This window comes from Coptis chinensis, chromosome 3, assembly GCF_015680905.1.
Source record: "Coptis chinensis isolate HL-2020 chromosome 3, ASM1568090v1, whole genome shotgun sequence".
NCBI classification, from domain to species: domain Eukaryota; kingdom Viridiplantae; phylum Streptophyta; class Magnoliopsida; order Ranunculales; family Ranunculaceae; genus Coptis; species Coptis chinensis.
The window spans coordinates 95477128-95504340 of NC_141458.1; the positions used below are offsets into that span (position 1 = coordinate 95477128).

Sequence of the window (27213 nt, forward strand, 5' to 3'; positions counted from 1 at the left end):
TGATTGTCAAATTCTGAAAAGTCTCTCGAATTTCAGCAAAATTCTCATCAGGTTTATTCTTTGTCAAGTGTGCAAGAAACGGTGCCTTAGGGCGGAATTTGGCAAAGGGGTCCGCTTGCTTGTTTCCTAAATTCTGAGATGTTGACTTTGTTGTATTTGGTGAATCCTCCGTAGGTTCATTATTGGAAATAGATTCATTTGAACCGTCGGATTCCTTTGGTTGATCATCTGGCATACGTATTTGATTGTCTATAATTTTTCCAGATCGAAAAGTAGTGATTGCGTGCACCTCACCTTGGTTGGGAGTACTTGTACCAGGTGGATTGGTGAGTTCAAAGGCAGTGTTTTCTGGCTTAGGGTTTGGAACTGCTTGTCCAGGAAACACGCCTTTCTGACTCTTTTCTTGCGCCAATTGTTGAAGTGATTGTTGGATAGACATTAAAATTTGAGATTGTTGGTTCACATAAGCTAATAAAGTCTCACTTGTCCTATCCGTAACGAGTGGCGCAGGTTATGCAACAGGTACTAGATCACGATTATTACTGAGAAGTTATTGATTATAGTTGGGATTTGGATTCGCTAGAACAAGGCCACGGTTGGTTTGATAGTTAGCATCCAAAGTATTTTGAAATTGATTCTGGCTTTGTTGGTATTGTTGATTGTTTCCTTGGCGGTATGGAATAAAGTTGTTGGTTGGTCGAACAGGTGGATTAGCAAAACCTGGAGAAGCCCCCAGCTGTTGGTTATTCTGGCGCCAAGCTAAATTCGGATGCTGTCGCCAAGGTGCATTAGGAATGTTGAATGCACATGCCTCTTCTGATGGTTGAGAAGGGGAGGCATATAACAAGGGACAATAAGTATCAGGATGGTCAGGACTGAGACAAATAACACATGGGGATGTGTCAATGTTCATGACCTGTTTTGGGAGTTGATCGTTTACTTGAACCTAAGGGCATCTACTTTTTAGTTATGGATTCTATCAAATTTTTAATTCGATTGGTTTTACCTCAAAAATAGATGTAGCCTTTGGTACAGTATCCTTTGATGATCTAGACGACTCAGTGTTACCCCAGTGTGTACCTTTTTTCGCTTGTTTTTCAAGAAAAGTATATGCTTCAGTAGCTCCTTTATCCATGAAGCAACCACCATTCATTATATCAAGAGTTTCTTTTTGGTGATCAGAAAGTCCATTAAAGAAGGAACGAACAAGGACGGCTTTGTCTAGTTGGTGATGAGGACATTCTAAAAGAAGATCAGTAAAGCGACTCCATGCTTCCGTAAAGGATTCATGAGGATTTTGACGAAAGAATTGAATTTTTTGAAGCATTTCAGTAGTTTTCTTTTGAGTGCGTGTAAAATTGAAGCATGAAAGCTTGAACAAGTTTATTCCATGTGTCTATGGATTGTGGCTGTTGTCCTGCAAGCCAAATTGATGTTTTTTCTGCTAAAGTGAATGGAAATAGCGAAGCAAGAGTTGTTCCTTAGAGACAATTTGGATGGTGAAATGTTGTGGCCACTTGTTGAAACCTACGAAGATGATTGTACGGTTTTTGGTGATCCAAACCATGATACACAGGTAACAAACTAAAAACGTTTGGCGGGATACGAAAATCACCGACAATGTCCTCAAATTTGATGTAGGAAGAAGGTCCTTCCAGTAATGCAGTATAGAAGTCCGACAGGGGCTTCTCAGTTGGTGGAGGATCGTCGGCCATTACGACAGAAGGTAATGGCGACGAAGGATCTTGATGAAGGTAATTAACAGAAGAAGAAGAATTTTTAGGTGAGAACTTGCGCAATTGCTTATCGTATTTTTTTCGACGATAGGTATGTTCAAATTCTTTAGTGGAACCAAACCTTAATCTCATTCAAGCATAAAATTAGATCTAATTTACAGAAGGAATTTATTATTACTTGAGTTTTATGATTCTCTTGAAGTATTAGAGTTGGACAACGTAGGCCTAAGCTGCTGCTAATGTAGCAGTGAAGCGAGGAATACGTGTGCATAAACCAACGACCAGGTTACAAGGGAGATATGAGGGAAGCTTTCCGTGCAAGCACGGTTCTAATTAAGTAACCTCAATCTGTCAAGTTTCCTAGACACCGTTGGAATATGATTAATATTTATGGAATTAAAATTTATGCAAGGTCGTTCTTAATTATTATTATTATTATTATTATTATTTTTTTTTTAAGATTTATGCAAAGGTGAAAATACAAGCATATAAATAAGATCTACTCATACAATACTAGATGCAGTAGTATGTATGTGAAGATACTCTACTCATACGTATAGCTATACGAATATGCAATGTTGTATCATCAATAAATATTTCCATACGTACAGGCAAATATACATCAGTAATACGTATATATATGCTAATTTGTAAATCGATATTGCGTAGACATATATCTACAGTTACAGGCAAATTTGAATTACTCATACGTATTTAGATACGGTAGACAAGTCCTAGAACTCATAAACAAGTCCTACTAAAAGAAAACTTCATCCCTAACATGTATGACTCATCTCTAAGCTCATACATACTAGCATGTGGAACCAAAACAATAACTTATTTCTAAGCTCATCACTTGATCCCTAACTAGACTCTACACCAACTATCATTTTGGGATAGAATGTAGGTCTAGTTGTTCTTCCTAAACAACTTACTGAACCAAAATAACAAGAATTTTCCCTCACATGAGTATTATTAACTCCCCACAAAGGGAAGATTTAGCTCATGATCCTTGGGCTAAAACTAAAACAAGAGTGGAATGTAAAAAGAGAGAGAGCAAAAAGAAAAAACTATCTATTTATAAACTCACTTGCATGAAGAAGTGAGAATTTTTCAAGAGGAACACAAGGTTTCCTCCATTAAAACTATTACAAACTATTTTTTTCAAAACTAAAAACTAAATAAAAACTAAGGCTAAGGAACTAAAATAATACATGGTAAAGGAAAAGAAGTCAAGGGAGTAAATGGATTGTCCGCCCCCCCCCCCCCCTCCCTTGTTTTGTTTTCTTTTCCATTTGAGAGAAATCTCATTTCCTCCCACGTGAAACACCAAACATCATTTTTTTCATTTTTTTCCACCACATTAAAACAAAGTGACACCTTGCCTTTTTTTTTTTCACTATTAACACCTAATCTAATTAATTACATACAAGGTGTCAACTTTGCACCAATAATTTGGCATTTTTGTCTTGACATGCTCCATGATTGATGACTCATCAAATCTTACGGGCCCACATAGTAGGTCCACGTGCAGTCTAGTGGCGGTCTGGTCTTTTGGCAATTTTACAATTTCCCGCCGCGTAGAGTTCATCATACGATTGTCCGAAAGCTCACTTGTCGTGATTCGAGTCCCCGTTCAAGAGGTAGGAGCTTCGGAAGTTTTATGCTTCTATGCGGATTTGTTGGGCTTTACATGGCTGATTTGGAAGAATTCATATATACGTCGTTCCCTGTGCTTTAATGCGGGTTTAACCAATATTTTCATGTTTATTGCGAATACCTGCAAAAGTACGAAAATATATTTATTTCATGATTATTAAACACATAATTAACCAAATTTATATGTCTCAATGGGGTTTCATATTACAGTTTTGGGTGCTTATCAGGGTGTGCCCATACTTGAAATACTTCAATAGAGGCTTAGAGCATCTCTAGGTGGTGGTAGTATACTCTTCAAATTTGAAGAATCTGGTCGCAAAGTTCGACTAACTCTAGGTGGTCGCAAATATCATTCACAAATTTGGAATAGGGCTACCTTGTGCGATATTAATACTATCGCACGACATTACCAATGTCGCCCCCAATTTGAAAAAAAAACTCACGCGACATTCTCACTGTCGCACAAAATTGAAAAGGTAAAAAAAAAAAACCCCCCCGCGCGATATTAGTAGTGGTGCGCGACAGTACTACTGGCGTGTGGTGCTAGTCAAAGTAAAAAAATAAAAAAATAAAAAAAAATTAAAATGGGGCGACATTACCAATGTCGCTCCGCATCCGCATCCAAATTGCCAAATTTGCGAACAAGAATGCGAACGAACAGGTTATACGACCGAATTTACTATCACCTAGAGTTGAAATTCCGGAAAATTCCGAAGTATTCCTTCAAATTTGAAGGATGCGACTGAATTTGAAGCCACCTAGAGATGCTCTTATTTAAAAAAAAAGTTCGGAATATCTCGGAATTCCATCTCTAGGTGGCCTCATTCACGGTCGCATCACCTGCTTGTTCGTATTCTAGTTTGCAAATTTGGCAATTTGGATGCGGATGCAGAGCAATAATAGTAATGTTGCGCTCCATTGCAAATGTCGCCCGACTTTCTTTTGACTTTGACCACTACTACTGCGCGCCATTATTACTATTGTGCGCCACTACTACTGGAGCGCGCCATTGCCAATGGCGCGTGCTCCAACGGGCAAAAAACAGCCAGATTTCTACCTCATATATCTACACTCATCTCCTTCTTCATTTTGCATACACTCAACTCAAATATTTTTATCAAACAACGTAACAATTTCACATCAATCCTTAACACACAACACACACACACATTGCCAAAAAATGGATCATGAAGTGTATGAGATGTTTCCCCTTCAATCTTTATCTTCATCTTCATCGTCATCTTCTTCTTCATCTTCTCCAGCGGAATACTCGGTAGATAGTCTTGATTATGAAGAATTTGTTAACGTCATTCCCCTTATGAAGCACCATTTGGCTGTACTTGCACAAGCACAAGTACATGCTCCGAAGGCACCACATGGTGGTTCAAAGAAGGGTCGAAAAGTGAAACATAGAAACTATGCTCTGACTTTGGAAATCTTGAAGGCCAACTACTTTGTCGATCGTCTTGTTTTTCCGAAAGAGGATTTCAAACAACGCTTTCGTATGAAAAATTCTTTATTTCTTCACATCTTCAACGATATTCAGACTCATTTTAAGTAATTTCAGCCTAAATTTAACAATGCTGGTAAACCTGGTATAGATCCTCTGATCAAGGTGGTTGCAGCTTTGCGTATTCTTGGTTATGGTACGGTGGCTAATCAACTTGATGATCAATTATACATTTTCGAGCAAACTGGAAACCAGGCATTGAGGCATTTCTGTGATGCAATTATCAAATTGTACAGTTTAGTCTACTTGCGAAGGCTAGATAATGCAGATACAGAACGCTTGCTTACACATTCTGCCATACATGGATGCTTGGGTATGTTTGGAAGCATTGATTGTATGCATTGGGAATGACATAATTGTCCAACTGGATGGCAAGGTGCTTACAGTGGTCGTTCTGGAAAACTATCTGTTATTCTCGAAGCTGTTGCAACCGAAGACCTATGGATATGACATTCTTTCTTTGGGATGTCAGGGTCACACAATGACATCAACGTGTTGGACAACTCGCCAGTATTTGAGCACATGATCAATGGTACTTCTCCACCTATTTATTTTGATGTAAATCAGCATAGCTATAATATGGGTTATTATTTAGCTGATGGTATCTATCCCCGACTATCGCGGCATTTATACAAACAATTTCAAACCCTAATGCTCTAAAGACCAAGTGGTTTTGCAACGATGCAAGAAGGAAAAGATATTGAAAGAGTTTTTGGGGTTTTGTAAGCTAAATTTGGGATTTTGGCAAAACCTTGCAAATTATGGCATGTGGAGACAATGGATGAGAGCATGTATTATATTGCCTGCCCTAACCCGCCCCGACCGACCGACCCTAAGCCCTATAAAGCCCTCACAACTAAAGCCCTCCACAGAGTTTAGGGCCGACGCCCCCCAATGCTTTAAGGCGTGGGGCTAGAGGCTAAGATTCTAAAACATAGGCCCGACCCTAACCAAGCCCTAACCGCCCCCGTTTTCATACTTTCACTATAAATAATTAAATACACATACCATAATTGTCCAACTCTTTGTTAAATATTTTCAATTAAAATAACATTGTCCTTTGTAATTTATCACTTACACCCAAGTTAACTTGTTTTATATAACAAAAACTTGTCAACTTAGTAGCCATGAAGAACAATGAGTACTAGCCTTAATAAAAAATAAGACTTTTATTCCTTTGATCATCAAGTCAAAGTCCATAACTTATTATTCTCAATTTCTTTTCTCACTTATTTCTTATAAATTATATTTTTATTCACATCCAAGCCAAGTCTAAAACTAAAGGTTTCCTTCCACACCATTAAAGCAAAATCTGAGAGCCATAGAAACCAAAAAACACCCTTTGTCAGAAAAATGACATTTGTAATCTCAAACCTTTCTCCATCACTTGTTCAAAAGCCAATATTTTCATTTCCATATACAAAGCTTGAATCACTTTTAAATTAGAAGAAAGGTAATATTATATTTGTTTGAATCTATTATAGAAATAATTTATGATATTACAAATAGTTTAACAACTTCCATGACCCTTTAACCAAAACTATTATGTTTCTTCTTTATATCTATTACTTCTTCCTTTAAAATAATAATATAATTATTTGTCTATGTATTTCAATGTTAAATGTAATTTTTAGTGAGGTTTGAGTACAAGAAAACAAATTCTAACTTGAAAGGATGTGCATTTAAAATTTTTAGACTTATACTGGGATTATTACTAGATTGGTTGGACTTTGAGTTTGTAGATTATTGTACATTTTTGTAATATAAATGAGTTTTAAACCCCATGTAGTAAAAAAGAAAATATATAGGCCCGGCCCTAAAGCCCGGCCCTAAAGCCCTTAAAGAGGGCTAGGGTCAGGGTCAGGGCTTGAGGTTTAGACTTGTGACCCGGCCCGACCCGGCCCTAATATCTGAAGGGCTTTAAATGTTTAGGGCCGGGCTAGCCCGACCCGGCCCATTGCCCACCCCTATTGCACAATATGATAATCGGAGCTAAGAATAAAAATTATGAAATGAGGAGGTACATTCCTGATCTAGAAGGGCAACCACAGATCCACCTACTTGGGAACACTACATTGAGGGGACTCTACGAGTTCAATCAAAGACTATGCATGATAGACTTAAAAACAACTTTGTCGAGCATCTATGGAGCATTAGGGGTGACCGACATTAATTGTTGTAATTTAATTTTGTAGATGCATTGTTATTTTTAATCATCAATAAACAATGTTAATCAAATTCTATTTTATTATATATATATATATATATATATATATATATATATATATATATATATATATATATAAAATTTAAACTAATATATATTTATATAAAATTAAAATTTATTCATATTAAAAAAAAGTTACATAGTCATAGAAGATAAAATAATTAACATTAATCACTTACATTACAACACTCTAACCACTCTTAACCTTTTCCATTACAACACCTAATCACTCACATTTTCCACACACTACACACTTAAATAGATCAAGACCTTTTCCTTCAAGGTTCGCAACCTTTTTTCAGCTCTCTAACATCATCACAACCATTTGGGCATGATACCTGTGCATAGGGACAATACCTATACCAATGATCATCCTCGCCACAACACATGCATATCAACAAACTGTCTCTATATATATATATTGCATACTAGGACATATATCATACATGCATTTCAAAAATCTTACTTCTTCACCATTTTTGTTACAACTTCTATGTATGAGCATATAACATTTACAATGTGGTACTTTAGGACATCTTTTGTTCATACACTTGTATGACAACGCAAAATATTTTTTTGAGGTGCAAATTTGGCACCTCTCTTGATCGAGTGTATCCAAATAACATGATTGTTGAGTTGATTCGGTAACGTCGGTATGTTGGCTAATTTTTTACAATGATGAAAATGAAGCCATAGTTGTGGAGATAGTTTTGGAGTGTTGGGTAAGAATGAAGCAATTTCTTGAAATTCCAGACTTTGTATTCGATAGTACGTGCCATTAGTACTGGCACGCGCCATAGTACCAATGGCGCGCAACACTTGTACTGGAGCATATGGTGGCCCCTATAATGAATTTTGCTGGCGAAATTTGTGACGACCTAGAATTGGTCGAAATTTGCGACCGGCTTCTCCAAACTTTTTCTACAAATATAAAGAGTATGCTACCACCACCTAGAGATGCTCTTAGGCCTCACTATTTACTACTGAGGTGATTCAAGAACGTCTCAACGCTTTCAGTACGTAAACGCCTTATGAACTCCTGTAGGGTGTTTTAGGTAAGCCTCGACTTTTAAAACAAAGCTTTTTACCATGTATTTTTACAGAAAATGATAGATCTACTGGGCCCTGGCTAGTCCAATACAATTGAAACCTATCCCGAGTCCAACAAAATTGAAACTGTGAAAAACTGAAGAAAGAGAGAGAGAGAGAGATGGGGATCCGGTTCATACTGTTGGTAAACAAACAAGGCCAAACTCGTCTCGCCCAATACTACGAATACCTGACTATTGAAGAGCGAAGAGCTCTCGAGGGTGAAATCGTCCGTAAATGTCTCGCCCGTAACGAACAACAGGTCCAATCCTCAATCTCAATTATCCCATTCATAATTTCACGATATTATTAATATTTCAGTGTATGGAAATGTGCAGTGCTCGTTTGTCGAGCATCGGAATTACAAGATTGTGTACAGACGCTACGCCTCTTTGTTTTTCTTAGTTGGGGTTGACAATGACGAGGTAATTATCCTACCACCCTGTTTAGATCCAGCTTATTCAATTTAGTGCTTTGGGTTTTGTTTAGCTGGGAATCATAGGTTTGCTTGAATTGAGAATTAATCTCTTAATTTTCATATTTGGAGTCGGCTAGAGTTGAAGACAACAACAGTTATTATAGACCCCTTGTTACTCCCTTTTTCGGTAACTCTTCAACTTTAGAGACTACTTGTCTATACTGCATATATCTTTCATATGTCCACGTATGATTTTTTTTTTTTTATTCCTAGTTTAAGAGACTTCTTTTTACCCATGGATTTTATTAGGCATGGACTATTTAGAGGAATTAGTGGTGTCAGAAAATATATGTTAACTAAACTAACTAGGTAGCGTGAACTCTTACACCATGGTGACTTGAAGAATTTTTGGTAGCACCTTTGAAATTTGTGGAGTTAGGCGATTTCGTATCTTGTTATGGCGTGTTGGGGTATTTAATTTGAGGAGTGACATAGTGGATCAATTGAATTTCGAGGACGAAATTCTTTTCAAGGTAGGAAGAATATAAAACCCCAAATTTTTGGGCTTTGGACTTCAGGGATTTATTTTGTAGGCTGAAAAATAGAAAGGAGGAGGGAGTCTTCTTTCTCTCACTCACGCTCTCAAAGGTCGAGTTCAACGACCTCTCTCTCTCTCTCCAAGGGTTTGGCATCCCTTTCTCCATCTCAAGTGAGACATTCAGCTCTCTCTCGAATCTCTTATAATCTACGGTTTCACTGCTGCTCTCTCGCACAAAGAAAAACTAGTACTTCTATTTCTCTTAATTCTAAATATAATTGGTTTTATTTGTTGTTGCAAGGTTAGTTCAATTCCCAATTTTATTAGTCTATGAATATTGGATTTTAGATGTTCTATTGTTTATTGTTTGTGAGTTTGATTTCTATTTTGTTGTGAACTTTTACGTAAAAGAATTTATATCTATGGTTATGGATCGAAGTTGTTGGAATTTCTTTCATTGTTAACCTTTAGTGTAAATACTGGGTATTTATTTATGGTTTTGGTTTGTGGGTTGCTGGACGTAATGGAGTCTAATGTTGGGTATACATTATTGGCCAGTGAAGTTGTTGGTTGCATTCCTTTATCATTTGATATAATAATGATTAATGGGTAGTACTTACAAGTTATATTAAGTGACTTAGGGACTGTATTTAGAATGATTATATCCCTTTCTTGTTGATTTGTTCTTGGTAGTTTGTTCTTAAGTGAGTTGCATCCCCTTATATTGAAGTTACGGTTCTTTTGCGTGAGTTTTCTATCCCTTGTGAACTACGCGTTCAAGTAGTACTCTAAAGTTGAATTGTCAGGTTCTAATGTAGAACTGTCGAGTTCTAAAGAAGAACTACGTATGGCTTATGGCTTGATCCCTGAAAGGGTACGTAGGCAGCCACTCGACACAGCCACTTCCATAGGTAGATGCCCACCCCGTAGAGTTCTTTGTTTCTGATGTTTGATCGTTGTTTTATTTCATAACTATATATGTTAGAGCGTGCTTAGTGTGAACTGTTTAATATTGGGTCCTCACATATTTTGTTTGGAAGAACTGATATTAAGTGATTTAGGTTTAATATTTTATGTATGTCATTTAGTTACAAATAGACAGGTGCAGGAATGGCACTGAGAGTAAGTTTTACTATAACTTAAATATTTATTGCTATGAGTGTCATTAATCCTAGTTGTGTTTGTGTCCACCCGGTTGCTATATTAGAGATATCTTTATTTGTTTATTCGATATTAGTTTGACACTTGTCAAGACGTTTTTGTATCTTTCTCTTAACGTATCCATTGTATATGTGTATTTTAAATTATCTCATTTTGTAAACCGGGTTACATGACTGTTCTGGCAATTGTCGAGAGGGTCAAGTAACTCGCGCGTCATGACATATTATATCCTAAGAGGACTCTTCGAGATATAATGAGTTGGTTGTTTTATTTATATTATATATTTTTAGGTTATGATAGGACTTATATTTATGAAATGCTGAAAATACAAAGGAGACTACCGAAATTTTTCTATAAAAGTCACGTATGTTAGGTGTATATATATGTTTGAGATTTGGGGCGTTATAGAGCCACTCCCATCATTAATAAATAAATAAATTCAAACTTCCTCTACGGTATGGTCATTGTTTTGATCTGTTTATTCATTGAAACATCAACTTAAATGTGTGATGTCTCATAGTTTATTCATTGATACCTCCATTATTTGCTTCTCAGTTCTGTTGCTGATCTCTCATAGTTTGTTCACTGACACATCCATTCTCCTGTTCAATATTTAGAATGAGTTGGCTATTCTGGAATTTATACATCTGCTAGTTGAAACCATGGACCGCCTCTTCGGGAATGTGGTAAGTTCTCCAAAACCTATTAAGTTCATTGTTAGTATGTAAATATGTTCTTACTTAATCACCACTGGATGAGCTTTTGCAAATTGTATGTTTTCCTGAATTAAACCTCATTCTGCTTATCATTAAATGGAAAAGTGACCGAACCGTGCAGTGTGAGTTAGACATTATGTTTCATCTGGAGAAGGTGCATTTCATGCTAGAGGAGATGATTATGAATGGCTGCATTGTTGAAACTAGCAAGTCGAACATTCTCAGCCCAATACAGTTGATGGACAAAGCATCGTAGTCATCCATCTTACGGAATCAGTCTTGGTATTTGTTATTCCTAAAGTATTGCCTATTCTCACCATTTGTTTGAGAAAGGTAATCAATATTAGCTGGAGATGATGTGAGCCAATATTTCATGTTTTTCTGCCTGCGTGGTTCATTTGGTGCGAGGTGTGGACTACTTCCATCGAAGGCATACCTTAGACAGTGCCTTTACTGGAGGTTTAAATGTGGTATACCATGCTTGCCAAGTAACTTATGTTTGATAAAAATAAACGGTAGCTTTATTTCTACACAAAAGCTATCTGTAATTCTGGATTCCTTTGTCATATTATTGTTCACTTTTATTTCTACGAATTGACTTTTTCAGTGTATGGATTAGATTGTATCCGAGAATCCAACTGAGAAGACTTCTTCAGTAACGTTTTCTCTCCCTCTGTGTGTGTGTGCGCACATGAAGCGTAGATTTGCTGTTAAAACAAGAGGCTGCAAAAACCACAACCATCCTTTTGTGTAGACAATGATGGTGGTTCTAGACTTTATAGCTGATGTACTGTATCCTATTATTCTACAAGGATTTATTGGTTTCTTCCCTACCGGGATTTATTGGGTTAGTTGGAGTTGACTACAGTAAATCCCTATTCAGAAAGTCAAATAGCCCACAGCTTGATGATCCCGCGTACCTTGCCAGTGGAAGTATTCTTTGATAGTTATCCTGTGTGAACCACATCACTGAAGATGCATGTCAACTGTGAAGGCAGAGCTTGAGCTTGACAGGCGATGTAGGAGAAAAGCTTGGTCCTCAGCGCTTAGGACGCGGTTCAGGACCACAAATTTTTTTCCACATCTGCAACTTCACGAAAAAAGCCCTCAGCAAATTTTTAAAAAAATACGGCGATGTACACATGCATCTAACTTTTCAAATCGTGCTTATTTCTGGTAGATGGTTAAAATTATTGGATCTTCTTATTTGAAAGTGATGTAATCATGGAACAAACTTCCACACCTCCTTGCGGCTTAAAACTACCCGGCCTTGAGATGTAGGATATGTTGACCTCACGGTGCGTGCCAAAAGCGACTGGGCTCATGTGTGATTGGGGTTCCATGACCATGACACACTTGAATGTTGACATATATTTTAGCTGAGACACGAACATGAGTGTTTTCATTCTGTTGTTGTAGCGGGATGGCCTCTTCAATATGACGTTTTTGCAGAGATTGAAGTCAATCACGGTGACGATATCACTGTATACTAGTATAGCAAAATGTGACATCATGGCGGCAGCAACAGTTGGCGTCCAAGTTCAATGCTTTATCCGAAACCATGGACCCTCTTAAATTCCTCCGAGTAGTCTTCCCTTTGCATCTTGATCCTATCAACTAAGGCCGATCTAGGAGTTGGCTGACCCGGGCTATAGCCCCCCCTAACTTTGCTCAAAAAAAAAAATTTTAGTGGTAACTGTTCATAATTTATACCTCTAAAAAAATTAAAAATAAGATAAAAATAAAAATAAAATAATAGTAGTGTGACTTAGTGCTAAGTAGTCCCCTGGTGGAGAATCCTGCATCCGCCCTCTGGCTCCCAAGTTCTCCAACAAGAATTTCAGATACACGGCAATGTTGTTCAACTCTTTCTACCTTATACCCACTTGATCCATCAATGGCCAAAGAAAACGTCGCAAAATCTAGCCAAGTAGAAAACTAGTTGCCCTAAAACGGATAGCAAATAGCCCCGCTTTAACTCCCAAAGACCAGTCTTATTCTTATATGGTTTCCATATATATGAATATTCTCGTTACCTGTAGATTATTTCGTTTCCTTTATAGCATTTCTGTCATTTATCCATCTTAAATGCCTATTATTAGTTAGCTATATATAAATGGCAACTCATAAATGCCTCCATTAAAATCTGATTACTAGTTTTTATTTAAACAGCAGGCATCCTGTCCAACCTTTCATTCATAGATAGCCAACACAAGAGCAGTCACAAACAAAGCCATGTCAAACTCCATAGCTTCCTTCTTCTTCTACTCCATCCTTCCTTGTTTTCTTCTATTCACCTGTTGTTCTTGCTCATTTGAAACCAGTGGAATGTTTGTGTTTGGAAGCTCATTAGTTGACAATGGTAACAACAACTTTATCCAAAACGTGACTTCCAAAGCTGATTACCAACCATACGGAATAGATTTCCCTCTTGGACCTTCAGGACGGTTCTCGAATGGGAAAAATGTCATCGACGCTCTTGGTGAGCTTCTTAAGCTTCCTTTAATTCCAGCATTTAAAAATCCCTTGACAAAGGGGCCTCTTATTCTTCATGGTGTGGATTATGCATCTGGTGGCTCAGGAATACTTGATGAAACTGGTTCTATTGCGGTAAGTCAATTTTTATTTACAAACGTACACGTACATTATAGGTCTCTAGTACTATAAGGCCATCAATATGCTTTAACTGGTTCTGCACTTCTGCTTATTGGTCTGCTTAATGGTCTGAAATGGATTGCAGAGGGTCCTGATTCATTTAGCAAGTAGTAGGTAAGGTAAGATGATGGCCAGACCTACGTACAGCACTCGTGAATATCATGTGATTGTAGTTATTGAGGACTTTGTGTGGGCCCAACTTCATGGTGCGAAGCAATATGTCGGATCAACCCAAACATTCATAAACGCTCAAAATAAAACCCACATCTATGCTTTTAGTGGGTGTGCCCACTGACCTGACGTATGGCCCAGCCCACGGTCTAGTCCAGCAGCCAGGACCTGCATTTCAGTGTGTTGAAATGAATTGGGATTCAGGAATTTTGCAGGAAATGGAAACACCAGAGCAGAATCCTGGAAACCACTTTCTTTGCCTTGTTTGGTTGGCAACCAAGACATTAGGTCATTAGGAATACTTGTTTTGTTACCCTATCAAATCCAAGGAGGAAACTTATGCCAAAATGGATATGTAAATGCCTTGGATTTTGGCAACTGATTCTGCCAGTCATATAGAGTTGTACACCATGGAAATGGAAACCAGCCCATTTGATAAGAAATCGCTTCCTAACATAAAACAATTACATAACGTAAACCAACATACATCTACAAGTCTACAACGTTGTTGGTTGCTTGAAAGAAACCTTGAGCTAGGGACGAATCAGGATCGGACTTAAAGTATGGGGATGCGACTGTGAGAGTATATGTAACATTGTAACCCATAATTCAACTAGGTGTATAGGTGGTGGCAAATCTGCTTCCATGTCAATACAAATCTAACCAAAGTCCGAAATCTGGATGCCAACCATGATCTCCACGTATATTTACTTAGTACTATTGGTTGATTAACCTTTATAATCCAATGATACGTATAGGACACAATTATGAATTATCTGTCCACAATTATGACCTTTCAGCTAGGTTATATGGACACGCCATATTTTTAAAAAAATCAGTATCGAATACGTATCCACGTGTCCGTGTCCGTATCCGTATCCGTGTTGGACACACACGGACACATATTGTATTTAATTTACCTCGAATTTTCTGATTTACCATCTAATTTAATAAATTTATAATTATTAAAAACTTAATTAATTATTCCTATCCGTGTCCCCGTATCGATCTTCAACTGCTCGCCGTATCCGACACCCCGTATCCGTGTCGGACACCAACACGCGTCCCCGTGTCAATATAACCTAGCCTTTCAGATATTTGCTCTTCATGGCTAATGTTTATGTATCACATTACAGGGATGTGTGATCACTTTAAATCAGCAAATCAGAAACTTTGAGGAGATAACACTGCCAGAACTAAAAACTCTACCGGGTTCTCGGCCACTCTCAGAGTACTTGTTCGTTGTAGGAAGCGGAGGAAATGATTATCTATTGAATTATTTTCTGCCCTCTTCCAAAAATAAAAGCAGTGTCCAAGATTTTACTACAAATTTGACACTTACTTTGTCTACACAAATCCAGGTAAATCCTTACTCCCCCACATCCAAACTCTGGCCTATATACATGTAATATGAACGATATTTGAATTGCTGTCGAATCGAATATATGAGATGGGCACAATAGTGTTGACTCGCTCCCTTGTTTTTTTTAGCTAAATGATGGATGTATAAATAATGTATAATGATCAGAACGATGCAAATATGACACGACCATTTTGCTTTTCTCTCCATTTTGTACTAACTAATTTATGCCCATGACTTGCAACTCGATTTTATTGTTCTTGCAGAAACTCTACTCTTTGGGAGCTCGTAAGTTTGTGTTGATATCAGTATACCCTCTTGGGTGCATTCCTTTTGTGAAGACTACTTTCGCAGTCAGTCAAGGGTGCCTTGATCCCTTAAACCAAGCGGCTCTTCTATTCAACTCCCGTATGAAGTCCTTGGTAGATGATCTGAAACCAAATCTACCTGGTTCCAATCTCGTTTGCATTAACACTTATCAAATTATAATGGACATCATCAAGGATCCCGCCACTAAAGGTAAACGCTCAAAATGTCAGCTACCAGCAAATGTATATACTATGCGCACAAACACAGGACCACAATCACCACCTCACACCACCTGAATATTACGTGCAAATATCAATGTTGTGTACATGTTGATTGGATAATTGTTATCAAATTCAGGTTTCAATGATACAACCAGTGGCTGTTGTGAGGTGATTCCAGTAAGAGAAGGTGGAACCGGGATATTGTGCAAAAGAAGCGGTTCTACTTGTAGTGATAGGTCTGGTCATGCGTTTTTTGATGGATTGCATCCTACTGAAGCTGTGAACGATTTAATAGCAAAGAAGGCTTATACTTCTGACCTACAGAGCGAAGTATATCCTTTTAATGTTGAACAACTAAGCAAGGCACCAAGCCGTAAGTTTAAACTGCAGAGAAACTAAGTGTTGTAAACTGTGGTTGCGCCTATGCATTGTAATGGCAAGTAGAAGGTATTTTGAACCTGTTCTACCATGGAGATGATTTGAATGAATCAACGAAATTTCTGATTCAACATTGTCAGCCTTTTTTTTTTTCAGTATAGATAAATTTGTAATCAGAAATGTTCGCACCCCTATAGATGTTTGTGAGATCTCATGGTTCGGATCTATGCTGCACATATCGTACACTTGCCCAATTGTTAATTTCTAACAAGCAAATGGATTTTTTTACAGTAAGAAATGGGGTTTTTTTTAGTTAACCCACCAAAACTATATAGTATTTTGACTAAATCTTCTATTTTTAAAATTATTTGAGTTTTCCCCCATTTTGTCAATTTTGTGGATAACAGAGGTTGGTATTTTGCATATTGGCCATTTTGCCCCTATTTATATTTCCCTACCCAAATTAAAATGTAATAGCACTCTGGGAAAACCACCCCCACACACCACTGACTACTTACTAGAGATAAATCGAGGCATTTCAGTCGTAGTCATTGAAGGTTAGTTTAGAGAAATCGAAAGCAATTGTCTTTGCTTTAGAGAAAATTGGGCCTAGATTGGAAGTGAGTAGTCTGAGATTGCTGTCGTTGAAAGTTGCGGCTCGTCCAATTCGAGCTCAGAAAGAAGCATAGATTGGAAGTGAGTAGTTTGAGATTGTCGCGGTTTTGAAGGTTTTTGATGTTGTTCATGGCTTGAAAAATCTTTATTGTCAGATTCGAGATCACATATGTATGGTTATCTTTCTTGTGGGCTTTTAAGTGCTCAATAATTCTACACTGACACAAAAAATTGGGTGTTGCATTGGAAAAATTGGAAAGTGAGTTTCAGAGGTTCCTTATAGAACACAGTGTGCCTTTCCCCATGTCTTCCTCGTTTGGTGATGAAGCCTTAATTGTTCTATCATGGTAGTATGTTATATGCTAAATGTGTTGGAGTATGGGGTAGTGGGTAATACTTGTTGTAAGTGAGTGAGTTGTGGTCATTATGTATTAGTGGGTAGTTTAGTGGTAGTTGTAAATTAATATGCAAGTCTTATAAATAGTTGTAACCATGGACTGAATGAGAGAAGCGAAGAATATTATTGTAGTTTGCATTTATGTGTGGATGTAGAGGTCAAAGACACCTCAATAAGTCTTAATATTATGTGTTTTCAATACAATCACTTCAAGATTGTATCAAGTGGTATCAAGAGCTAGGCATAGAACAAAGGGTGGAAAATCTGAGAAAACCATGGCAAATCTAGCGCACCCGTTCAAGCTTTACACGGCTTATGGGATCGAGGAAAAAGATCAGTTCTTTCAACCTTGAGGACAAGGTTGTTTTCAAGAGGGGTGGAGTTGTTATGTGCTAAATGTGTGGGAGCATGGGATAGTGGGTAATATTTGCTGTAAGTGGGTTGTGGTCATTATATGGTAGTTGCAAATTAGTATGCAAGTCTTATAAATAGTTGTAACCTGAATGAGATAAGAGAAAAATATTATTGTAGTTTGCACTTTGTGTGGATGTAGAAGTCAAAGGCTCTTCAATAAGTCTTAATATTATGTGTTTTCAATACAATCACTTCAAGATCATAGTACCTGTTCAACATTTATCCCTCAAATTAAAGGGACCCATCAAATTATTGAAGCTGTTGGAGATGAAGCCTTAATTGCTCCCTCATCATCATCAGTGGTATTACCTGTGAACAATTATTCCTTAAATTAAATGGACCCTATCAAATTATTGAAGTTGTTAGACTTTTTCTCTTCTTTGAAGTTTGAACAAGTTGAGGTTGGATTTTAACCGACCCTTTGAAGGAAAGGCCTGCGTAATTCAGATCCAAAACCTCACCAGGGATCTCATCAAAAAGGTAATTGATGGGGCTGCTTGTGAGATTTTATAGGAACTTTTTTGGTTTGAGTGGTTGCAGAGGCAGACTCCTCCTTTTGAGAGCATTCCCAATGCAGGTGAAAAAGAGGGGAATGTGAAAATTTTCACATCCTTTTTGTTCAAATCCAGTGCCCAATGCAGAGGTGAAAAGGAGGGTGACTATTTTCCCAAGTCATTACCAGGGTGAAACCTAAACCGAGATAGTGGCTAACTTGTGAACTTCGGACGGGATGTTGGATTCCGTATCGTGTGTTTTTTTTAAAAAAAAATGAGGTTTTTTTTTTTTTTTTTTTTCGGACGGAATGTTTCATTCCGTCTCGTATGATTTTTCGATTTTTTTCTTTTTTTTTTTAAAAATTTCAGATGGGATGTTTCATTCCGTCCGGAGTGTTTTTTCAATTTTTACGTCCAGACGGAATCTAACATCCCGTACGAGATTAATATTCACCTTTGCATTGGGCAACTTCACCTTGCTTTTCACCAAAACGGTGATAAGAGGGGGAAAAACTACCTACGTGGAGATGATAAAAGGGGGAAAATATTGACTTGCATTGGGAATGCTCTGATGATAAATATCATAGTACAAAATATCACGATAAATATTGAGATTTCAGCAAAGGATATGTAAATATCACGATATGTTTAGAGATATATATAACTGCAAATATCGATGATATTTTGGCGAAATTTATGATATTATCGATATTTTAGGATATATTGCGATATTTAGCGATATTTTGTGTAGATAACAATTTTATTTAATATTTATCATTATATTTCAAATAAATATAAATTATAAATCATGATATATCAAAAAATATCCACAATATCTACAATATTTGTCGATATTTTGGATATATCCATGATATTTGCATATGAAACAATATCAAATATCCCCAAAAAGGGGGATATATCCACGATACATATCCATAAATCAGAAATCGATATTTTGCCATATCCTGATATTTTGTATTATGCTGACTATAGCAATAGACTGCTTGGAGATGACTATCGGTCAATCCTTACTCAAATCTTTGTCATTCACCAGTGGACTGATTCATGGCTAACAACTTGAGTGTAGGTTCATTCTTTGGTAAAATTTTGTGGCAGGATTAAAATATTACTTGGGTGCAAGTGCAGGAGTAAGTTCATTTTTTGTTTTTTTTTTGGTCGCTTCCCAAAGTATTCATCTCTTCAATAAGGGAAAAATGGCTAATATACAAAATATCAACGTCTGTTACACACAAAATTGACAGAGTGGGTGGAAACTCAAATGATTTTAAAAGTGGGGTTTTTAGTCAAAATACTACCAGTACCAATATCCTCAAGTCTAATCGTGCGACTAGCCTTTTTATCACATTTTCTCTTGGGTGTCATACTGAACTAGGACAAGAAACACTAACACTAGTACGTGCTTGCTTCCAAAAGCGGAAATAGTTTCTCAAAGTCAAACATTAGCCAAATTGATAGAAATAATTAACAAACTAACGTCCTCATTCTCCTAACTTCAATATACGGTTCTAAGATGCAAAAGAATAAAGAATAACAAGAGTTTATAGGAACTTTAAACCTAGGCTCTGATACCAAATTGTAACGCCCCAATTTCTATAGCATTTCATCCGGCCGGTCCGAAACAATAAAGAAATGGCACGACAACTGCATTGAGTTCACAAGACTAAAAGAAAAGCTAGAAAGAGTATTCCATCCCATAGGAGATGTGTAAAGATGGAAGTTTACAAAACTATCAAAGTTTGATAGTTACAACCAAATCCAAAAAATAGAGATTACCAGATCACATCTTAAAATGGATCTAAGGTTTTGCATACCTTTGTAAAACAACAAAATAACCAAAAGACATGAACAGGACAAGAACCCACTAAGCTTATCTAAGCGACACTCCGTCAACTACATGGATCACCTGCAAAAGAATTTATATAAAGACATCAATGCGCCGAGCAAGCAAATCTGTCAACAAACCCTTAAGATAATTAGAATAAGAATTGGAAACAAGGAAAATAAAACACATATAACATAATATACATACCTTATGATAAAAATCTCAAATATACAAAGCATCACTTTGCATAACACATAACAAATACCGAGGTCTACGTAACGTATATGTAATACATCCTCATACGTATATGGTACAAATGGTTCTTCGCCATTCACTCATCAAGGCATCGATCGCCATGTTTAGCGAGGGTTCACATGGTAGTCCCAACTCTACCGCCACTCTAACCCATGGGTTCAACATGATCGAAGGTGCCACTTTCGTCAAAGTGGATTCAACGTACGCCCCTTGAGCGACCTGGGTTCAATGTGAAGACCATTCCCATAACCAATAATCACAAATATATATGTCACACATAATTTCTTCCTTCACATAATAACCATACAAGCTAACACTTATTGCTCGATGATATCTATCACTTTTCGGTATAAAGATACGAAATCTTTATTTCGTTCAGAGTAGACTCAAGTCCTTACTCACGTCTTCTTGCGTTTAGTTGAGTAGGGATTCGAACCAACCTAAATTCTAGAACAACATGGAACTTTCTAATGCTCTAAAAGGGAAACTAGTGAGTAAGTTTAATATTGAATTACTAGCTAAGCTTGGTTTTGTTGTTTAAGCCCTAACAAGTGCAAAAAAATGTGAAAACACGAAAATAGTAGAAAAAGACTAAGAATTTTACAGGATATTTAAGAAGAAAGAAGTAGTGAAAGATTATAATACTCATATAAAAACTTATTATCTTATCTTAGTATAGGATTCCTACCGTCTCTAAGCTGTTTTGAGTATATTATCAAACCCGAACCGGCTTGAGCGTCGATCCCTAGTGAGATGAACTCATCTCTAAGTCCATTTCCCTAGTATAAGAAGTTGAACTGGACTTTCATCTCTGAAACTCCATCTCAACTTCTGGACTCATAAAACATAATCCTGTCAAATCTAGAAATGCAAAGTTAATTAAGGTTCACGCGTGCGGCTATCCCAGGTATGGAAAGGGAGGCGCACGCGAGCCTTTCTTACTTCCAGGCCTCAAGTTTGGCCTAACACTACCATTTTGGGGTAGTATGTTATATGCGTCTTAGGTCTAGGCAGAGAATCCTACTACAAAGAAATCTATACAAACCCTCACATGAGCATCATTAACCCTCCACCTTGGAGGATTTTAGCTCATGATCCTTGAATTTATTTTTGTAAGATACAAACTAATAAGTAATAAAAGAAGAAATAAATGTAAAAACATATTATCTAATAAAGAAATAAATTTTATTAGAAACTAAAAAGTGTTTCCACCATTAACATCTTACAAGCTTTTTTTCTAAAAAAAACTAAAAAACTCCCCTTCAAAAGATAAAGACTTGGAATTTAAATGGAACAAGAGTCAAGACAATCAATGTAGTGCATCCCCCCTTGTTTTATTTTCTTCTCCATTTGAGAGAAATCTCATTTCCTCCCACGTGAAGCACCAAACCACATTTACTTCCTTCTTATCCACACAATCCACAACAAAATGACAGCTATCTTTTTTTTTTTCACTATTAACACCTAATCTCATCTAATTTTATTAACTACATGCAAGGTGTCATTTTTGCACCAATGATTTGCACCTTTGTCTTGACTTGTATGATGACTCATTAAATCTTGCGGGTCCGCATAGTGGGTCCACGTGCAGTCCAGTGGCGGTCCGGTCTTTTGGCAATTTTACAACTTCCTGCCTATGCGTAGAGTTCATCGCACTGATCGTCTGAGCAGCTCACTTGTCGCATTCGTGAGTCCCGGGTTCAAGAGGTAGGAGCTTCGGAAGTTTGATGCTTCTGTGCGGATTTATTGGGCTTCACATGGGCTTAATCAGAAAGCTTATGTACACTCCCTATTTTGTGTTTAAATGCTGGCATTATCATTATTTGTACGTTAGTTGCTCTAACCTGCAAAAACACAAAAATACGATTATTTCATGATTATTAAACACAAAATTAACCGAAATATTATGTCTTTATGGGGTTTTATAGTACAGGTTTGGGTGCTTATCACTCGACATTCAATAATAAGAAAAATCACTTCATAATGAACAATTATTAATCTCCTAGATAATTCGGAATATAACTAATCATAATCAAAGCATAAATACTCTCTAATTTATAGATATAAAAGCTATAACACCAATTGTTAACCATACAATATATTTCTAACCATTTTCAACCACAAACTCCAATTAAACTTAAGGATTTGAAGGTAGAGTCACTTGCCTCGACTCTTTTAGCTCCTAAATAAGATCAACCCAAGAAATACCTTTGATTTAGCTCCAAATCCGACACCCCACCAAAACTCTACTTTGTATATTATAGCTAGCAATTGTGAAGAAGATTGATTAGAAGGTCTTTAGCCACTCAACTAGCTGGGAAAAGTGCATATATTTTCCCCATAACAAAACCATAACCTAGCTCTTGTGGAGACATTGAGAAAAGAAAGATCGAGATGAAAGGGATGAGAAGTCGATGTCGAAATCGAATAAGGTGTACGCACTGTTTTGCCCCTTTTTTGTGGGTTTTTTTCATGGGTTAAAAGGTACTGGGTTATTATTGGGCCCAACACAAAAAAAGCCCTATTACCATATATAAGGTTTGGGGTTTTACATATACCCTCTTGATATATCAATAAAGATCATCAGAAATATTCATTCAAACATCTTTGACACAAAGTGTGACATCATGGCAGCAGCAACAGTTGGCATCTATGTTGCACGGACGCGGACACTGATGCGGGCGTGGACATTGACATGACGACTCGGTTATATCTCAAAAAGGTAGGACGCGGACGCAACAAAAGACGTGAAAATTAATTAATATTTATAATTTTATTTTATATAAATTGAACATTAAAAACTAAATTAAATGTCTCAAACATTCATAAATTCAAAACTATTAAAGATAAATAGCTACAAAATTAAGTTTAATATTTCCTAATCAAACTTTAAAACACATGTCATAAGTCTTAACAAAACAAAAAATGAAAAAATTGATTTTTTTAATATTATTTTGATTTATTTTTTAATTTTTTTGGGTCAAAATCTGCGTCCTGACCATGTTAACCGCGTCCTGACTGCGTCTTGACCCGCGTCCGATTTAGTTGACTGCGTCTTGACCTTGTTGACCGCTTCCGCGTCCGCATTCGTGTTTGACGCGGACACAGTCCATTGGTAGGTGTGTCCGTGCATTAGAGGTTGGCGTCCAAGTTCAATGCTTTATCCGAGACCAAGGACCTCTTAAATTCCTCCGAGTAGTCTTCACTTTGCATCTTGACCCTATCAATGAGTGATTCAACCATTCACTGTTATAACTGGCTCCAAGGGCGGATCTAGGAGTTGGCTGACCCGGGCTCCTCCTAACTTTGCTCAAAAACGAAATTTTAGTGGTAAATGTTCATAATTTATATCCCCAGGAAAGGTTAAAAAAATAAAAAATAAAAAATAGTAGTGTAAATTAGTGCTAATACCCCCCCCCCCCCCGGTGTAGAATCCTGCATCCGCTCTCTGGCTCCCAAGTTCTCCAACAAGATTTTCAGATACACGGCAATGTTGTTCAACTCTTTCTACCTTATACTCACTTGATCCATCAATGCCCAAAGAAAACGTCGCAAAATCTAGCAAGTAGATTTTAAACTCGGACGTCACTTGGAGTGACGTCCCTCTTTAATTTAAACTGGAGTGACGTCCGAGTTAAAAAATTACTCTAGAATTAGAAAGGGACGTTACTCCAAGTGACGTCCGAAAATTATTTCACTCAGACGTCAGTTCGAGTGTCGCCCGTGCTTTTTATTAACTAATAGCGAGAGGGGGAATTCCCCACCCTCTCTATTAGCTAATACACTATTACCTACGGTATAGCACTCCATTGGAGAGAGTTTTTTTATATTTGGAGTGTAAAATTTCCACTCTATACGGTTTACACCCCCCATTGGAGATGCCCTTACAAACAAAGCCATGTCAAGCTCCATAGCTTCCTTCTTCTTCTCCTCCATCCTTACTTGTTTTCTTCTATTCACCTGTTGTTCTTGCTCCTTTGAAACCAATGGAATGTTTGTGTTTGGAAGCTCATTAGTTGACAATGTAACAATAACTTTATCCAAAAGGCTTCCAAAGCTGATTACCAACCATACGGAATAGATTTCCCTCTTGGACCTTCAGGACAGTTCTCGAATGGGAAAAATTTCATAGACGCTCTTGGTGAGCTTCTTAAGCTTCCTTTAATTCCAGCATTTAAAAATCCCTTGACAAAGGGACCTCTTATTCTTCATGGTGTGGATTATGCATCTGGTGGCTCAGGAATACTTGATGAAACTGGTTCTATTTCGGTAAGTCAATCTTTATTTTTAAACGTACACGTACACTATAGGTCTCTAGTACTATAAGGCCATCAATATGTTTTAACTGGTTCTGCACTTCTGCTTATTGGTCTGAAATGGATTGCAGAGGGTCCTGAATCCTGATTCATTTAGTAAGTAGTAGGTAAGTAACTAAGTACGATGATGGTCAGACCTACGTACAAGCACAGCGCTCGTGAATATCATGAATTCATGATTGTAGTTATTGAGGACTTTGTGTGGGCCCAACTTCATGGTGCGAAGCAATATGTCGGATCAACCCAAACATTCAATAACGCTCAAAATAAAACCCAAATCTATGCTTTTAGTGGGTGTGCCCACTGACCTGACGTATGGCCCAGCCCACGGTTTAGTCCAGCAGCCAAGACCTGCATTTAAGTGTGTTGAAATGAATTGGGATTCCGGAATTTTGCAGGAAATGGAAACACCAGTGCAGAATCCTGGAAACCACTTTCTTTGGCTTGTTTGGTTGACTACCATAACCCGTAAAAAGGTGATGGCAACCAAAACATTAGGTCATTAGGAATACTTGTTTTGTTACCGTATCAAATCCAAGAAGGAGGAAATTTATGCCAAAATGGATATGTAAATGCCTTGGATTTTGGCAACTGATTCTACCAGTCATATAGAATTGTACACCATGGAAATGGAAACCAGCCCATTTGATAAGAAATCGCTTCCTAACATAAAACAATTACATAACGTAAACCAACATACATCTACAAGTCTACAACGTTGTTGGTTGCTTGAAAGAAACCTTGGAGCTAGGGACAAATCAGGATCAGGCTTAAAGTACAGGGATGCGACTGTGAGAGTATATGTAACATTGAAACCCATAATCCAACTAGGTGTCTAGGTGGTGGCAGTAGAAGAACTTTAATATATATAATTGTATACCTTTTTTTTTTTTTCCCGGTAGAAACATGTCATATCTTATAGCATCAAAGGTAGAGTGCTACATTTCAACATATGTTCAGGCAGCAGGCTCTCATCTACGTTTTTTGATGCCCACTTAGTCAGGTCATGAGCTTCTACATTTGAGCCTCTGCTAATCCAGTTAAACTTACAAAAGGTGAAAGACTAACATAAGCCCCTAATCATACATCGGATAGAGTCTAATCTCCAATTGAGGGAGTCTGAGTTACAGGAGTTCTATAGATTTTGTACAACCTGCCTACAGTCTCTTTCAAAAAGGAATGAGGTTTTGCCTGTGGTCCTTGCTAGCTTGGTTGCCACTTCCAATGCCACCATCTCAGCCTCCTCAAGACTACCAAAGATCAAATCTCCACGGTAATAGTTTGCATCCACCAAACTTTGTCGTCCCCATCCCAAGCCAAAGCCCCAAAGAAGAATTCTCATGATACTGCGGTAGGGCAAAAGATCAAATTTGATTACCAAAGTGTTTTCTTCTATAGGAGGGAAAATAGATTTGTAATCTACAGTATGACATAAATCAGGTGAGTTAGAAGGAAAAGTGTTCACTCCCTGAGCATTAGAAAATGTTTGGCTGTATCTGCTCCTCTTGGCATAGGCCCTTCACAACAGACCATCTCTATTGGGTGTTTTACCCTCAAACTTAGCTTTATTTCTCATCTCCCATATCTCTTGTAGGAGAATACATGCAAGCAGACCCTTTTCAGCCCTAACAGGGTCCTTATCCTTTGTCCACTCTAGAAACTCTTCCAGCCAATCTCTGATGGTCAGAGCTGCCCTCTCATCCACTCTTGCTCCCAAATCAGAGGCAAACCAAACCACCTTTATCCATTCACAGTGGAAAAACAAATGGCTTGGATCCTCCTGATCAGTCCAGCAGAGAGGACAAACATAGTCTCCCTTGAGGTTGTGCCTGGTTAGTACATCCCCTGTGGGGAGTATGTTCATATACATCTTCCATAGGAACAGCTGAGTACTAGCTGGAAGTTTGGTTTTCTAGAGAGTCTTGATGCTCTTAGTATTAAAGGAAGATGTACCTTCTTGCCATCCACAATTGTTCAAGAAGAAATATGCAGACTTCATAGAGAGTCTACCATTCCTAGTTTCCCCCCATTTGGCTGAGTCACTTCCCAAAGTAGAGGGTCGAATCACCACTTGTTTAATGAGAGTAGCTATCTCAGATGGGAACAAACTGTCAATCTTATAATAGTCCCATCCAGAATCATCACTAAGCATCAAATCCCTCACATTTAGGCACTCAAGGTTTGGTCTGTCAGGTAACATCTCTACCAGTTTGATGGGGGCCTCATTGAACAGGATCCAAGGTTGCTTCATGACATTGACCTTGTCCCCTTTGCCAATGCTCCAGACCACCCCTGGTAGGATATCACTAGCAGTCCTATGTACTCCCTTCTAAAACCAAGATGCCCAAGGTGGGGGTTCAGCTTTAACATCAAACCAAGCCTTCCCATAGGCAGCTAGGAAGGTTTTTGCCCATATATAGGTGTTATCTATAAGAGCTTTCCAGTCAACTTTGCAAGCATAGTCCTATTCATGTCCCCAGCTTTTCTCAGCCCTAGGCCTCCCAAGGCCTTAGGTTTGCATATACTATCCCACCCTATGGTGTGGATACTTTTGCTTTCTTCCTGCCTATGCCACCAGAAGTTTCTACAAACTTTGTCAATCTTTTGACAAGTAGATTGAGGTAGTTTGTAATTGGCCATAACAAACAGAGGTGTAGCTTGTGCTATAGCTTGTATGAGGGTTGTTCTCCCAGCTTGAGAGAGGACTTTTGCCCTCTAACCTTTTATCTTA

At 37.7% G+C, this 27213-nt stretch overlaps 2 protein-coding genes across 2 annotated transcripts; both read left to right on the forward strand.

Annotated features, from left to right (window-relative positions):
• Positions 1-8088: 8088 nt before the first annotated feature.
• LOC147511844 (SNARE-like superfamily protein) lies at positions 8089-11662 on the forward strand. Its single transcript, XM_086603475.1, has 4 exons — positions 8089-8483; positions 8560-8646; positions 10956-11024; positions 11176-11662. Exons 1-4 carry the CDS (start codon positions 8343-8345, stop codon positions 11308-11310), a joined length of 432 nt encoding a protein of 143 aa, XP_086459601.1. The 5' UTR covers positions 8089-8342; the 3' UTR covers positions 11311-11662.
• A 1489-nt stretch (positions 11663-13151) lies between these two features.
• LOC147511845 (GDSL esterase/lipase At1g29670-like) lies at positions 13152-16279 on the forward strand. The gene is made up of 4 exons (XM_086603474.1): positions 13152-13664; positions 15017-15241; positions 15507-15759; positions 15907-16279. Exons 1-4 carry the CDS (start codon positions 13290-13292, stop codon positions 16167-16169), a joined length of 1116 nt encoding a protein of 371 aa, XP_086459600.1. The 5' UTR covers positions 13152-13289; the 3' UTR covers positions 16170-16279.
• Positions 16280-27213: the final 10934 nt, after the last annotated feature.

What these genes read in the sequence shown, in the direction of transcription:
- LOC147511845 (XM_086603474.1), top strand. Translation starts at nt 13,290, where the DNA reads ATGTCAAACTCCATAGCTTCCTTCTTCTTCTACTCCATCCTTCCTTGT. An exon ending in ATGAAACTGGTTCTATTGCG is followed by an intron (nt 13,665 to 15,016) that starts GTAAGTCAATTT and finishes ATCACATTACAG; the next exon opens with GGATGTGTGATCACTTTAAA. An exon ending in CAAGGATCCCGCCACTAAAG is followed by an intron (nt 15,760 to 15,906) that starts GTAAACGCTCAA and finishes TATCAAATTCAG; the next exon opens with GTTTCAATGATACAACCAGT.
- LOC147511844 (XM_086603475.1), top strand. Translation starts at nt 8,343, where the DNA reads ATGGGGATCCGGTTCATACTGTTGGTAAACAAACAAGGCCAAACTCGT. An exon ending in TCGCCCGTAACGAACAACAG is followed by an intron (nt 8,484 to 8,559) that starts GTCCAATCCTCA and finishes GGAAATGTGCAG; the next exon opens with TGCTCGTTTGTCGAGCATCG. An exon ending in ACCGCCTCTTCGGGAATGTG is followed by an intron (nt 11,025 to 11,175) that starts GTAAGTTCTCCA and finishes CGAACCGTGCAG; the next exon opens with TGTGAGTTAGACATTATGTT.